The sequence below is a fragment of the Echeneis naucrates genome, chromosome 5 (genome assembly GCF_900963305.1).
Source record: "Echeneis naucrates chromosome 5, fEcheNa1.1, whole genome shotgun sequence".
Classification (NCBI taxonomy): domain Eukaryota; kingdom Metazoa; phylum Chordata; class Actinopteri; order Carangiformes; family Echeneidae; genus Echeneis; species Echeneis naucrates.
The window spans coordinates 2834544-2850724 of NC_042515.1; the positions used below are offsets into that span (position 1 = coordinate 2834544).

At 42.5% G+C, this 16181-nt stretch overlaps 2 protein-coding genes across 3 annotated transcripts; one reads left to right on the forward strand and one right to left on the reverse strand.

The window, feature by feature from the left end:
• Positions 1 to 345: 345 nt before the first annotated feature.
• Positions 346 to 8748, reverse strand: LOC115043070 (tripartite motif-containing protein 16-like). Of its 2 annotated transcripts, none has more exons than XM_029501163.1 (2): positions 7215 to 8748; positions 346 to 357 (listed from the first exon to the last, which is right to left on the reverse strand). In XM_029501163.1, the coding sequence occupies exons 1-2, from the start codon at positions 8746 to 8748 to the stop codon at positions 353 to 355; spliced, it is 1539 nt and encodes a 512-aa protein (XP_029357023.1). In that variant the 3' UTR covers positions 346 to 352. The 2 variants fall into 2 exon arrangements, with proteins under 2 accessions (XP_029357023.1, XP_029357022.1); XM_029501162.1 differs by lacking the exon at positions 346 to 357 and adding an exon at positions 3190 to 3825.
• On the forward strand, positions 2076 to 4239 carry LOC115043071 (E3 ubiquitin-protein ligase TRIM39-like). The gene has a single exon (XM_029501164.1). The coding sequence runs from the start codon at positions 2275 to 2277 to the stop codon at positions 3667 to 3669; it is 1395 nt and encodes a 464-aa protein (XP_029357024.1). The 5' UTR covers positions 2076 to 2274; the 3' UTR covers positions 3670 to 4239.
• Positions 8749 to 16181: the final 7433 nt, after the last annotated feature.

Consider the following 16181-nt stretch of genomic DNA (forward strand, 5'->3'; position numbering starts at 1 on the left):
TGACACTTCAATATGCACAAATAATAATACACATTAACAGCTTGGCTGTATTCTTATTGACCAAAATAACCTGCCACAAAATAAAACAAAGAGTCCATAGAAGTCGAGCTCTCCAGCTCCACATGCTGCTAAGTTCAGTTGTGTATCAATGTCCACTCAATGACTTCATCCTCAGTTTGTACTTCTTCTACCCAGGTAGGTGAGGAGTGTGTGTGTGTCTTATCTGTTCTCAGAATGTGATACAGATGATCTGGAGTCATCAAGGTAGGTTCTGCAGCGTCTCCAACTCTGTCTCTCTGAATCACTGAGCTGGACTCACCATCTTAATCGTCTCTGTTTCTCCGACAGCAGATCAGACTGCAGAAAAAACAAGTTGTCAGGATCTTCATCTGATTCTGTCTCAGTTTCTCACTTCAAGGCATGAAATTAATTAAAAATATTAGTTTTAAACAGAAATGTCACCAATTATTCATGAATTACCAGACAAAATATGATTTTTAATAAACACATGATTCATTTATCCTTTTAGAACTGTTTGACTTATATCATTAATTGTCAGCTATTTTAATTCATCTTTTGAATATTTAACTTAACATAAAATGAATTATTTTTTATACACAATAATGCAATTTCTTGATCAAACTGAAATATACCACACCTTAATGACACAATTACCCATTGCAGTGGCTAATAACACAAATCGAGTAATTCAAACGGCAAAAAATAAATAAAAAAGTAAAATAATAAAATAAATTAAATGTATCTTCTTGACGCAAAAACATGCAAACTTAGCTTTAGCTTAGCCATGCCAGGCTGTTTCCTGTTGTCTGAAGTTCGGTCCGGTGCCCAGAAAGGAAAAGAAACCAGAATGAGGAAATAAATGGTTCAGACATTTTAAACAAATATTTTAAAAAGGTGGTGACGGTGAAGCTGCGACGAGAAACGTAGAGCAAGGTAAGTAACAGCACAGCTAGCTTGTAACGTAAGCTAACTGTCCGGCTCTAATGCTAACGTCCGTTAGCCTAGCTTGTATTAAAGCCGACACAAAACGTTATCTTTGACAGAAACAGAGTTTGGTAGCTCGTTTCTCGTCCTAAATTCACAGTCACAACCTTTTTAAAAAACATTTGTATAGAAAATTTCTCAACCCTTTATTTTCTTGTTCTTCTTTCTTTTCCTTTCTGATCAGTGATGCTAAACGGACATTTTCCTACCGAACTTCAGACAGCAGGCCAGCATAGCAACAGTAACCAATGGGGGCGGGGCTTAGCGAAGGCTCGGTGGCCAAACCATTTGTTGTGAGAGGGGGGTGGTTAAAATTAGGAAGAAAACCAGAAAATATACTGATATATTACATAATCTTCCACTAAAAGAGTTCATTTCAGTGGGTGACTTGTTCGCTTTACTGGTCTAGTCTGTGGACGCGTCCTGTCTCCGGTCTGGTCTCGGTCCGTTCCTGGAGGGGTGCCGTCACCGGTCTGGTGTGGTTCGGCCTAGGTCCTGGGGGGGGGGGGGGGCCGTATCTGCATTAGCCCAGTCCATCACTGTAACCAATTAACTCCGTAGTTCAGGTGCCCACACCGGGAATGAGCCGATCGTTGTGGACAAATAATCCAGGTAGGATGAGGATTATACATCGTGGTCATATTCTTAGCTGGAACACACACAGAGGTGTGTGTGTTACAACAACAATTACAATTTAAAAACAATGAACAGTAAAGTTAGACCAGCACAAAAGTAGCGAGTAACGAGAGCATCAATAGAAATGTAGTGCAGTAAAAAGTACAATATTTGTCCTTCAAATGTAGAGAAGAGAAAGTAAAAGTATCTTCAAAAATAATACCCAAGTAAAGTACAGATACTCAGAAGCGGTACTTAAGTGCAGTACTCCAGTAAATGTACTTTGTTCCTATCCACCGCTGACAGTGACTGAATATAAAAATGTTTTCTGTTTCACACTAAAGAACATTGCACATCACGGCAGCTCAAAATGAGCCATTTGGCTTTCCATACTTGTGCCTGTGTGGGCATGAAATGAACTCCTCCCATCACACATTTTCACATTGTAAGTGACGAGTTTGACCTCCGGACCAGAACCAGGAGTTCCACCTACAGAGAATACGGGGAGCACTGAATCACTGAAACTCAATTCACTGCTCATCGCACATTTGAAAAGGAAAGACAGAAAGTGAAAGTAACCCGCAAGGAACTTCCTTATTTACTCTCGTTGTCATTGTTCTGTCTGCTGAGCTTTCTGCTGCTTTCAGTGACAAAATGGCCTTTCAGTCCTTAAAGGATCTGTCCTGTTCCATCTGCCATGACATCTTCAACGATCCTGTTTTCTTATCCTGCAGCCACAGCTTCTGTAAAGACTGTCTGAAGACCTGGTGGACAGAGAAAGTAGTTCACGAGTGTCCGGTTTGTAAAGAAATTTCTTTTCAGAGTGATCCTCCTCGTAACTTGGCTTTAAAGAACCTGTGTGAGGCCTTTTTACAGAGGAGAGATCAGAAACCTTCAGAAGGATCTGAGTCTGTCTGCAGTCTGCACTCTGAGAAACTCAAACTCTTCTGTCTGAACCATCAGCAGCCGGTTTGTGTCGTCTGCAGAGACTCAAAAACTCACTCAGGTCATAAATTCAGGCCCATCGATGAGGCTGCAGAGGAACACAGAGGAGAGCTGCAGAAATCCCTGAAGCCTTTACAGGAGAAACTGAAGCTGTTTGGAGATGTTAAAGAAAACTTTGATCAAACAGCCAAACACATTAAGGTCCAGACCCAAAACACAGAGCAGCAGATTAAGGAGCAGTTTAAGAAGCTTCATCAGTTTCTACAGGAGGAAGAGGAGGCCAGGATCAAAGCTCTGAGGAAGGAAGAGGAGCAGAAGAGCAAAGTGATGAAGGAGAAGATCGATGGTCTGAGCAGAGAGATAGAAGCTCTTTCAAACACCATCAGAGACACAGAAAAGGAGCTGAGAGCTGAAGACGTCTCATTTCTGAAGAACTACAAGTCTGCAGCAGGAAGAGTCCAGCAGCGCCTCCTGGTGGAGGATCCACATCTGGACTCAGGAGCTCTGATAGACCAGGCCAAACATCTGGGCAACCTGACCTTCAACATCTGGAACAAGATGAAGGACCTGGTCTCCTACAGACCGGTGATTCTGGATCCAAACACTGCTCATCCAGACCTCATCCTGTCTGAAGATCTGACCAGCGTGAAGTGTGGAGGGCCACAGAAGCTTCCTGACAATCCAGAGAGGTTTGACTATCATAAGTGTGTTGTGGCCTCAGAGGGTTTGAACTCTGGGACTCACAGCTGGGATGTTCAGGTTGAAAATAATACAATCTGGGCCGTCGGTGTGATCGGAGAGTCAGTCAAAAGAAAAGGAAAGATAACGACTGGAGCCTGGGAATTATGTCTCTATGACGGAAAATACGTGGCCGCTTCTCCACCACAACCAGATAAAGTTCTCTCAGTGAAGAAGAAGCTCCAGAGGATCAAAGCTCAGCTGGACTTCACCAGAGGAAGTCTGTCCTTCTATGATCTTGATACGAACACACACATACACACCTTCAAACACACTTTCACTGAGAGGATGTTTCCGTACATCGACGGTGAAAATAATCTCCAACTGAAGATATTACCAATGAGAGTGTCTGTAAAAGTAGAATAGTGCACACCCTCCATCAGCAGGGCCTTTATCCTGAGCTAAACCTGCTGTATGCTCTTCATTTCAGGTCAGGTCAGGCTACTCTGATGTACAGAACCACTGACAGGTCAGGTGATGACATCACAGTTTGGATGGACGCAGGTCCACAGGTCAGGTTTTCTGTAAATCAGTGAAGAAAGGAAGAGTCGCTTTGTCAGAGGTCGTGTAGATTTATGTTTTACTTTTTACATATCAGAAGATATTGATGGTAAAAACATAAGATTAAATGTATTTTTAGTTTAGTTTAAGTTTAGCTCATTGGTTATTTTGGGTTGAGGGTCTAAATCAGAATGAAGAATAATTTCTGAAAAACTGCTTTAAGGGTTGAAAAAAACTATAAACTGATATTCGTTGATTCTGTAACGTTCCTTTTCATGTCCTGTGAATGATGACAGATCAGAGCAGAACTCTGAGCTTTTGAAAGCTGATGATATATGATCGATAAAATCTGATTTATAGTAGCATTTTTTTCTCACTGTAGGCATAAACTTTATTTTAGTACTAAAGATATTATTTTTCCTGATCTTTTTAAGATGTCGCATAATTTTTTAATCTGTTACAAACAAAAAAAGAAAAACAGAATAGGTAAATTCTTAAAATGAACAATAAACTGCTATTAAAGGAGCTATTTGTCTGTTTAGTTATTACTTCATTTGGATTGTTTCCATTCATTTCACAGGGCGAGCTGTAAACTGATTTCATGTTAGTTACACTTTGATGAGAGAAAAAAAAAACCAAGAAGAGACAAGATGTGGTCAGTAGATTATATTACTCTCTTAAAAAAAAAAAAACTTATTACAAGAATTCAATGTTTTGGCATTGAACTGACCAGTCTTCAAATGGTAAACATTTAGAGAAACACAAGAAACTTGTGCGAAAAAAAATGGACCAGACTCAGTGATCACCTTCCTAGCAACAAACTTTCACACTGCTCTAAGTTCAACTATCCAACTAGGCCAGTGAGCAGTGATAGCTAACATGTCTTTGGGGTCATCAGGTGGGAACCTCCTTTCACCGGTGTTTCGTCTAGTTAGGCCCACAACACCTCCAGGAGGCTAGACCGTGAACACTGGCGTCCCAGAGTCACCCCCCTAATGGCAGCCATCACCACTCCTCACACAAAGACAACTATCTCAAACAGCACCACTATCAACTACTCTGACCTCTCACCAACTGCACCAGTGAAAGCGGGGTGGGGATACAGACCCTGGTTCAGGTAGGGGGCATGAAATTATAGAGGGTGCAGGAGGTGGAGGCAATACAAGCTACACTAGCACACTAGCAGATTCAGCAACTAAATTCACCTGAACAGCCAAAGCCAACACTCCAACACAGGCCAATTCTCCGAGGCTAACTGCATGGCGTCGAAAAGGCACAAACACAAAGAACTATTTCAAGCAACACCACTGTCAACTACTCTAGCATGATTAAATATCTGTAAAGACAAAAAAGCCACTAAGTATACAAGTTGGTCCGGTTGTGCTGCTCAGTCAGGTGGAAAAGAAATGATCCCCGTCATACTTTTGTAGATCACAGACTTGATCACTAAACACCTGCCACCACACCTGAATAACAGGTGTGTCCATGTACAGTGTGGGTGATCAGACACTGTGGCACTTTACCATCAGTGTGTTCAGTATTCAGCATCGGACCGCTCTGATATCAGACACACTGGTGTCACTGGGAGTGCTGGATTATTGGATTACTGGACTCAACCAGTAAGAGCTACAGCTAACAGAAATTTAAAAGTGTACAGAAAAAGGTAATAAAAGTGTGAACATGTGATCATGTCTTCTTAAGTTTGTACAGTTCAGTCCATTCAAGTCTTTATATATCTGAGACTGTCCGAGTGTATGGGAATGGCTATACGCTCTGTGATTGGCTTGGCGGTAGGTCAGTTGTGAAAGTCAATATGTTTTATATCTAAACAGACAAAAACTAACTTCACCAATTAAGTTTGTTCCCCCTTTTCCATGACAGTGACCAGAAGCAGACAGAGGACACAAATTCACTACTGGAGTAAAAGGACAGATACAAATATTACTCCAATATAAGTAAAAGTAGCTTCATCAAAATATTACTTAAGTAAAAGTATATATTAAAAGACACCTCAGTAAATACAGGAAAGTAACTTTACTGTCATAATACAATACACTGATGTTATTCTGCTACAGACATGTTTACAGTTCATAAATACCTTCAGTTAAAGAGGCCCAACTAGAACCGGTCCTGGAGGGTCCGGTCCAGTCTGTCGTCTCTACAAAACATTTTATATGGACACAATAAACAATCTCTCCTGATGAGATCCCAGACAGCCAATCAGAAATTAGGCCATGAGGCCGTCACAAGTTTGCCTGTTCTATTTTCCTATAATTTCCACATTTCCATCCATTGACAGAATGAATTCAGCCTCATTCTACGCCCCTCTAAGGAAGAGGGTAGAAATGAAACTTCCAGCTGAGCACAGTGACGATGACCGAGGACGAAGTAGTGACGAGGGCGAGCTTAAAGAATACTTGCCAGGAGAAAGGGAAACTGATGAGGAGGATGAAAGTGACATGGATGAGGATGAGGGCAGCCAAAGTGACAGTACAGTGATGGCTATTTCTAATACGGCACCAGATTTTATTGAATTATTCTGTATGTTTTTATCAATGCTCAGCAAGTTTGTTTCTTCCAGAAGCAACAGAAAAGGCCGAGGACCTGGAGTGGAAACAGTGCAGTGAAAAAGAGCATCTGAATCTCGACCCCTGATCTATGGGCTGCCAGGATCCCCGATGCATTTAGCCAAGAAACCTTATTGTTCTTTTTTAAGATGCTTTAAATTAAAAATGAATGAATTGTGACTTCTAGATGTTAATGAATATTTTTCTAAATGGTTATTAAATAATCAATGTTCAAATTGGAAAAAAAAAACGTTCTCTTTCACTTGGAATTCCCAAAACTTCCAAAATTAAAAATAAAAATACAATTTCTTCAGATTATGTTTATTTAGTGTATTTTGAGATAAAAACCCTCCAAACATTTTTCCCTCACTGGCATCATAATGTTTTTTTTTTTTTTTTTTTTACACATAATAGTACAATTTCTTTATCAAACTGAAATATACCACACCTTAATGACACTATCAACCATTTCAGTGACCAATAACACAAAATAAGTAATTCAAACGGCATAAAAAATAAATGAAATGCATCTTCTCAAAGCAAAACATGTAAATTTTGCTTTAGCTTAGCGATTAGCTTTAGCATCAAAGCTAGCGATCTTTTCTAAAAAGAAAAATAAAATAAAATAAATGAACAATGACTCAGCAACACAGACACACTGAATACATTCAGGATCTAAAAGACACATTTAACTCACTGACGTCTATTTCAGTTTACAAAACTCAGCTGTGTCTCCAACAGACCAGTAAAGTCCAAGTCCAGCATGTAGAGTCTGACTGAATGTGGTCTGGACTCTGTGGAGGAGAGTCATGGTTTCAGAGACGCTGTAGAAGGACAGAATACCTGCTCTGTGATCCAGGTACACTCCGACTCTGGAGGACGGAGGACCTGAGACTGCAGTCTGGATGTTGTTGGACCAGAATGTAAAACTGTTTTGGTCACAGTCTAAAGTCCAAGATTTGTTATTACGTCCAAACAGACATTCATTAGAGCTCCCTGCTCTGCTGGTATTCTTGTATGTGACTGCTACAGAAACTCCTCCTCTCCTCTTCACCTCCCAGTAACAACGTTCAGTCAGACTCTCTCTGCTCAGGACCTGCCACCAGACAGTGAATCTGTCTGGATGATCAGAATAAGACTGATCTTTCCTCATTACTGTAACTTTTCTGTTTCCTTCAGATAATAACAGATATCTGTTTGCTGTGTTTGGATCCAGAGTGATTTCCTGTGAATATCTTAAGAACTGAGTTCTGGTCTTTGGTTCTGGTTCTGACAGTAAAACATCCACTTCAGTCACTGTCAGTGAGACGTTTGTCCATTTCTGTCTCAGAACGTCCTGTAGCTGATCTCTGAGCTCTGACACAGCTGCTGTCACATCCTCAAAGTATCTCAGAGGACGGATGTTGATGCTGGATGAGTCTGTAGCTTCACTGAGAGCTGACACTGAGGGGTAGTTGTGTAGAAACTGGGTGTGATCCTCTGTGTGTGAGAGCAGCTTCAGCTCAGCGTCTTTCCTCTTCAGCTCAGTGATCTCCTGCTCCAGCTTCTCCTGAAGCTCTTTGACTCGACTCACTTCAGTTTCCTGCTGGGATCTGATCTGCTGCTTCACATCAGACCTTCTTCTCTCCATGAGACGGATCAGCTGAGTGAAGATCTTCTCAGCGTCCTCCACTGCTTTATCAGCAGAGCCGTTGATGGCCTCCACCTCCTGTTGAAGCAGCTTCACATCTTTGTCTCTGTCCTGGATTCTCTGCTGGATTTGTTGTCGACTCAGCTCCAGCTCTCTCTGCCTCTCAGTCCTTTCTGCTGCAGCTGAGACTGTGTCGTGGCCTTTATGTTCATCCACAGAGCAGAGATAACAGATACACTGCTGATCAGTACGGCAGAACATCTTCATCACCTCATCATGACGAGAGCAGATGTTCTCCTGGAGCTTCTCAGAGGGCTCCACCAGCTTGTGTTTCTTGAATGTAGCTGATTCATAATGAGGCTGCAGGTGTTTGTCACAGTAAGAGGCCAAACACATTAAACAGGACTTGACAGCTTTCAGTTTTCTCCCGGTGCAGAAATCACAGGCCACATCTTCAGGTCCAGCATAGCAGTGATCAGCAGGAGCAGCTTGGAGTCCAGTCTTCTTCAGCTGCTCCACTAAAACTGCTAACATGGTGTTTTTCTCCAGAACAGGCCTCGGTGTGAAGGCCTTCCTACACTGAGGGCAGCTGTAGATTTTCTTCTCATCCTCTCCGTCCCAGTGGGATTTAATACAGTTCATACAGTAGCTGTGTCCACAGGAAGTCGCCACCGGATCCTTCAGTAGATCCAGACAGATGGAACAGGAGAAGGTTTCCTGGTCCAGCTGAACTCCTTTCTGCTCCATTTCTCCTCTCAGTGACGGCCGTCTGAGTTTCTGTTAGTCAGAAGTGAAACTAGTTTTCTGTCTGCTGTAAAAATGTCTCCACCCCCTTCAGACTGTAGCTCTGAGGAGACACGTGATCAGAGCAGGAAGAAGAGGGAGGATCATCAGGAGGAGGAACGCTGTGACAGCATAAAGTTCACAATGTGACCAATAACAGTGGAGCTCTGTGTTGGTACATTTTGAACAGATGACACTTCAATATGCACAAACAATAATACACATTAACAGCTTGGCTGTATTCTTATTGACCAAAATAACCTGCCACAAAATAAAACAAAGAGTCCATAGAAGTCGAGCTCTCCAGCTCCACATGCTGCTAAGTTCAGTTGTGTATCAATGTCCACTCAATGACTTCATCCTCAGTTTGTACTTCTTCTACCCAGGTAGGTGAGGAGTGTGTGTGTCTTATCTGTTCTCAGAATGTGATACAGATGATCTGGAGTCATCGAGGTAGGTTCTGCAGCGTCTCCAACTCTGTCTCTCTGAATCACTGAGCTGGACTCACCATCTTAATCGTCTCTGTTTCTCCGACAGCAGATCAGACTGCAGAAAAAACAAGTTGTCAGGATCTTCATCTGATTCTGTCTCAGTTTCTCACTTCAAGGCATGAAATTAATTAAAAATATTAGTTTTAACCAGAAATGTCACCAATTATTCATGAATTACCAGACAAAATATGATTTTTAATAAACACACGATTCATTTATCCTTTTTGACCTGTTTGACTTATATCATTAATTGTCAGCTATTTTAATTCATCTTTTGAATATTTACTAATAACACAAATCGAGTAATTCAAACGGCAAAAAATAAATAAAAAAGTAAAATAATAAAATCAATTAAATGCATCTTCTTAACGCAAAAACATGCAAACTTAGCTTTAGCTTAGCCATGCCAGGCTGTTTCCTGTTGTCTGAAGTTCGGTCCGGTGCCCAGAAAGGAAAAGAAACCAGAATAAGGAAATAAATGGTTCAGACATTTTGAACAAATATTTTAAAAAGGTGGTGACGGTGAAGCTGCGACGAGAAACGTAGAGCAAGGTAAGAAACAGCACAGCTAGCTTGTAACGTAAGCTAACTGTCCGGCTCTAATGCTAACGTCCGTTAGCCTAGCTTGTATTAAAGCCGACACAAAACGTTATCTTTGACAGAAACAGAGTTTGGTAGCTCGTTTCTCGTCCTAAATTCACAGTCACAACCTTTTTAAAAAACATTTGTATAGAAAATTTCTCAACCCTTTATTTTCTTGTTCTTCTTTCTTTTCCTTTCTGATCAGTGATGCTAAACGGACATTTTCCTACCGAACTTCAGACAGCAGGCCAGCATAGCAACAGTAACCAATGGGGGCGGGGCTTAGCGAAGGCTCGGTGGCCAAACGGGGTGCCGTCACCGGTCTGGTGTGGTTCGGCCTAGGTCCTGGGGGGGGGCCGTATCTGCATTAGCCCAGTCCATCACTGTAACCAATTAACTCCGTAGTTCAGGTGCCCACACCGGGAATGAGCCGATCGTTGTGGACAAATAATCCAGGTAGGATGAGGATTATACATCGTGGTCATATTCTTAGCTGGAACACACACAGAGGTGTGTGTGTTACAACAACAATTACAATTTAAAAACAATGAACAGTAAAGTTAGACCAGCACAAAAGTAGCGAGTAACGAGAGCATCAATAGAAATGTAGTGCAGTAAAAAGTACAACATTTGTCCTTCAAATGTAGAGAAGAGAAAGTAAAAGTATCTTCAAAAATAATACCCAAGTAAAGTACAGATACTCAGAAGCGGTACTTAAGTGCAGTACTCCAGTAAATGTACTTTGTTCCTGTCCAGCCCTGGTTTTAGCTCACAGCTGGTCCAGCTCTCTGAAATCAGTGAAACCAGCTGCTGAGTCCTGAACAGCTCTCACACACATCAGGGTTAAATCTCAGCCATCCCGAATGTCAAATATCCTGTTTTTAATCATCCACAGTAAAAAGAAAAATGGGTTGATGTGATTAAACCTGATATTTATTCAGTACGAAGCCACAGAAAAGAAGCTGAATGAGAATGTGACAGAGATCTGTCAGACCTGGAGGCCTCTCTGGTCCGAGGCTGAGCTGCTTTCAGGACTCGTCCTTCCAGTTTTCATGACTCAGCGTGTAGAAGTAGAGAAAGCAGAGCTCTGTGTTTCCACCTTAAAACTCTTTCAGGGTCCACATCAGAGCTCCGACTGAATCTGCCTTTGGACAGACGGGTAAAGTCTGCCGATGGAAATGTATTCAGTGATTTCATCAACAGATTCACTCAGGATTTAAAGGATTCTGCCACCCAGCCAGATTTCCTGTGTTGGTGAGTGAGTCCTGAACGAATCGTTTGAAACTCCAGAGTGGTTTTACCGACTCAGGAGTCCTGATCTCTCCTTGTTTGACTCGTCCCTGCTGCCACAACCAGCTAACTGCAAAGATGACTCCAGACAACAGTAGTCCCGTCCCTCACAGTAGTCTCGTCCCTGACAGTCATCCCGGTCCTCTGACCGTTGTCCCGTCTCTGACAGTAGTCCGGTCCCTCACAGTTGTCCCGTCCCTCACAGTAGTCTCGTCCCTCACAGTAGTCCCGTCCCTCACAGTCATCCCGGTCCTCTGACAGTTGTCCCGTCTCTGACAGTAGTCCGGTCCCTCACAGTTGTCCCGTCCCTCACAGTAGTCTCGTCCCTCACAGTAGTCTCGTCCCTCACAGTCATCCCGGTCCTCTGACAGTAGTCTCGTCCCTGACAGTTGTCCCGGTCCTCTGACAGTTGTCCCAGTCCTCTGACAGTTGTCCCGGTCCTCTGACAGTTGTCCCGTCCCTCACAGTTGTACCGTCCCTCACAGTTGTCCCGTCCCTCACAGTTGTCCCGGTCCTCTGACAGTTGTCCCATCTCTGACAGTAGTCTCGTCCCTCACAGTAGTCTCGTCCCTCACAGTTGTCCCGTCCCTGACAGTCATCCCGGTCCTCTGACAGTAGTCTCGTCCCTCACAGTTGTCCCGTCCCTGACAGTAGTCTCGTCCCTCACAGTTGTCCCGTCCCTCACAGTTGTCCCGTCCCTGACAGTTGTCCCGTCCCTCACAGTTGTCTCGTCCCTCACAGTCATCCCGGTCCTCTGACAGTTGTCCCATCTCTGACAGTAGTCTCGTCCCTCACAGTTGTCCCGTCCCTTACAGTAGTCTCGTCCCTCACAGTTGTCCCGTCCCTGACAGTTGTCTCGTCCCTCACAGTTGTCCCGTCCCTGACAGTCATTCCGGTCCTCTGACCGTTGTCCCGTCCCTGACAGTAGTCTCGTCCCTCACAGTTGTCTCGCTGTGGGCCTGTGACATCATCACTGTCCCACTCTGAACCAGAGTGAGGATAGTTTGGCGGAGGTGACAAGATGAAGATGCAGTCCTTTAAGATGCAAAATGAAAAAGTTTATTCTAATTCAGTCTTCTTTTGCCAAAATAAAAAACAGCACATTTAGCCTCCACAGCAGCCCTTTTCCCACTGGCCTCAACACAGAAACTTCAGAATTTAAAGGCTAAGTCCGTCCCACTGGACTGTACTATCTCCTGAGGGCATCAATTCATTCATCAATCTACTAGCAAAAGTTGTTTCCCACAGCAGAAACATTTGGACCTGTTATGACTGGAGTCATTATGTTTGTGAGAAGTGTATGGTAGTGTGGGTTGGACCTGGTGTGTGTGTGTGTGTGTGTGTGTGTGTGTGTTCTATCCCCTATGTAAATAGGTGTGTTCCATAGTCGGTAGCCGATTGGTGGATGAGTTCCAGCCTGGCCTGTGATAAGCTGACGACCAGAGCCACCTGATATAAGAGGAAGCAAGGCGGCGGACGTAACGAGGCAGCTGGCATTCACTCATCTTCCTGCTCTCCCACCCGGATACGCTAGATTTTTCAGGCCTGTTCACTTCATCTACACAATCAGTTAATGACGACTCATAATCTGTTTGATTAAAGCTCATAGACCCTTTTTCACAACAACACAACAACAACATTTCTTTGTTTACACGTCAACACAAATATCCAACAGACATTCAGGACGCAGACAAGTTTGTGTTTTCATGGTGACAAATGTGAGTTTAGGTCAAACTAACAGCATGAGGAGCAGTGATCTCCTCCACGGCTCCAGCTCCACCTGAACACACTCAGACATCAACACAACAACAAATGATAGCAGGTCAAAGAGCTGACAATGACTCAGCAACACACAGACACACTGAATACATTCAGGAACTAAAAGACACATTTAACTCACTAACGTCTATTTCAGTAAAACACAAAAAATGAAAAAATGCCTGTTTTTTTATATTTCAATTTTAGGCTCAGATCAAAAATACCGGTATTTCAAAAAAATATCTCCAGATGTTTTTCTTACAACTGCTAGGCCAAATATAGCTGTACACTCAACACTTGCACATATACGTACTTATAATACATCTTTTTTCACATCTAAATATTTATTAATTCTGCATATTTTGCATGTATACACAATATATTTATCTTACTGTTGTTCTACTGTACTGAATTACCGCAAGGTTAAAATATAGAAAATAAACAGGCAAAGTTCTATTTCTCAACTATCTCAACTATTCTCACTCTACCCTACTTGGAACCGCAAAAGGTAGTCGAACCTACATTTTGCATAAACTCTACGTTTTCAAAGGTTCATGGCTCCAGTCTCTACATCACTGATGCCGTCACATCCCCCTCCACAAGAGCGATGTCCCACCTCTGACCCTGCAAAAAAAATAAAAATATTCAACTTCATTTACTAAACACCTGTCTAATCCGTTATTTACCAACCACCAGTGAAACATTTTCTCTAAATGCAGATCTTAAATCAAAAGGGCACGTGACAGTGCATCTGCAACCACATTTTGCTGGTTCCGATTCACCCTTTGTTTCCGCAGTAGAAGCTGCTAAAACTGCTTGCTCGGTTTCAGGGACTTCTTGAGATGACAAGGAAGCAACAGCTGTCTTACTTTGTTGGTTTGACACCTCAGAAAGCTGCAGGATATCAAATTCGACATCATCTGGCCATATCCGATGTCCTGCCAGGTCATTTCCCAGAATGATGCCAACTCCTTCCACTGGCAGTTGAGGGCGAACACCAACTTCAACCTCCCTCTGTACCAGATCACATGACAGGAACATTTTATGTACAGGCACAAAGAGTGTCCAAACCCATCCCTCTGACCGGAGTTCAGCCCCCTGTATCTGAACATGGGAAAAAAAAGCACAAAATTGCCTGCCTCACAAATGTGCGTAAAGCTCCCGAGTCCCTCAGTATTTTGACTGGAACCTTTTTGTCACCTCCACTTAGCCTGACAAATCCATCAGACATGACGGGGGCAGAACCCTCATCAGTTTCAGTGGATTCTACGTGTTTAACTTCCATTTGAAATGGAGCTGACAGATTTTCATCATCTCCAAAAATGGGAGTATGAATAGTTGAAGCCAAACCAGCTGATTTCACATTCCTGTGACCCTTTTGATGGCAATAATTACACATATTTGGATCACCTTTCCCAATAGGTGGCTGATCCAATTTTGGGGAAAATGACCTGTTTTCTGATATTTATCCTGGCTACGTCGCTCACCAAAGAGGCGCTTGTTTTTAAACACACATTCATCGGTCAACACTGCAGCCTCATTAGGACAGGTGACTTTGTGCTCATTAATATAGGTGGCAGTCTAATCAGGCACAGATTGTTTAAATTGTTCTAGAGCTACTAAATCACACAGTTTATCGAGTGTTGTTACCCCAGATGAAGAGCAGCAGCGACTGAAATGTGTCCAAATCCTGTGCAAAGTCCACGTGTGTTTGTTTACCAGTCTTTCTCCAGCTCCTAAAACGCTGACGATAGGCCTCAGGAACTAACTCATAAACCTTTAAGACAGATGATTTCACGACACTGTAATCTTTACAGTCCTCCAAAGAGAGCACAGAATAGGCTTCTTGAGCTTTACCTGTAAAGACACACTGTAACATTAATGTTTTTACCACATCAGGCCAAGATCTGGAATCGGCCACACGTTCAAACAAACAGAAGGAGGTTTCAACATCATTCTCATTAAACTTTGGCAGCAATCTCAAATTACTGGCAACATCAAAATGCGAACCAGTGGCTTGCCCATTTAAAGCAGATGCAGAAATTTTTCCTTCCTTAATGCCAATTTTTGTACTTCCAACTCCAATTTCAGTGAAATCAACTAGCTAACTAAAACTCATCCCTAGTCTTCGGACAGGTACCGGTGGCAGGTATTTATTCACTAAAACCCAGTGGCCTTGGAGAGAAACTGCAAAAAAACAGCGACCCCCCCCCAAAAACCCTGGACGTGATCCTGAGAGACAAACGCTCTAACCACCTTCCCCGACACCATCCAACGGACCGGCTAGTGGAGCCTGCTGCTTTGGCTAACCGAGGAGAACACCAGTTAAAACACTGCCACATCAAACAGTTTATCACAGTTTGTTCAAAATGATGAGCCCCAAAATAAGAGTAAAAAAGAAAAACTGATTAGAATAAAGCTCCTCCAAACCAACAAATCACGACAGCTATGTGCAACACTCCATCCAAAATTAACACAAAAAGACGACCAAAACACACAACCTGCTCAGAGGTAGGACAAAAGATGGAGACCACACGTAACTATAAACTATAAAACAGACATTCATTTAATTAAACTACTTAAAGATTAACTGTGTATGTCAGTTCATCAGTAATGTTTATAATGTATGGGTGTGTGACAATATGTGTAAATGTAAGATAAAACTAAATATAAGTAACCAAAGCTCAAACAGGAGAGAGAGAGTGAACGCTCAGAGCTCTTCTTATAACTGAGCATTTACACCAATTCAGGTGTTGACCATCTCTCCTGATGAGATCCCAGACAGCCAATCAGAAATTAGGCCATGAGGCCGTCACAAGTTTGCCTGTTCTATTTTCCTATAATTTCCACATTTCCATCCATTGACAGATTGAATTCAGCCTCATTCTACGCCCCTCTAAGGAAGAGGGTAGAAATGAAACTTCCAGCTGAGCACAGTGACGATGACCGAGGACGAAGTAGTGACGAGGGCGAGCTTAAAGAATACTTGCCAGGAGAAAGGGAAACTGATGAGGAGGATGAAAGTGACATGGATGAGGATGAGGGCAGCCAAAGTGACAGTACAGTGATGGCTATTTCTAATACGGCACCAGATTTTATTGAATTATTCTGTATGTTTTTATCAATGCTCAGCAAGTTTGTTTCTTCCAGAAGCAACAGAAAAGGCCGAGGACCTGGAGTGGAAACAGTGCAGTGAAAAAGAGCATCTGAATCTCCAAAGAAATAACTATACAATGAAAAAAATAACTAAATAAGATAAAATAAATGAATTGGACA

Bases quoted from the DNA above. Each gene is read 5' to 3' on its own strand.
- LOC115043071 (XM_029501164.1), top strand. From the start codon at position 2,275: ATGGCCTTTCAGTCCTTAAAGGATCTGTCCTGTTCCATCTGCCATGAC.
- LOC115043070 (XM_029501162.1), bottom strand. From the start codon at position 8,748: ATGGAGCAGAAAGGAGTTCAGCTGGACCAGGAAACCTTCTCCTGTTCC. The intron at 3,826-7,214 runs GTATTCTGTCCT...ACTGATTTACAG, and splicing joins GTACCTGGATCACAGAGCAG to AAAACCTGACCTGTGGACCT.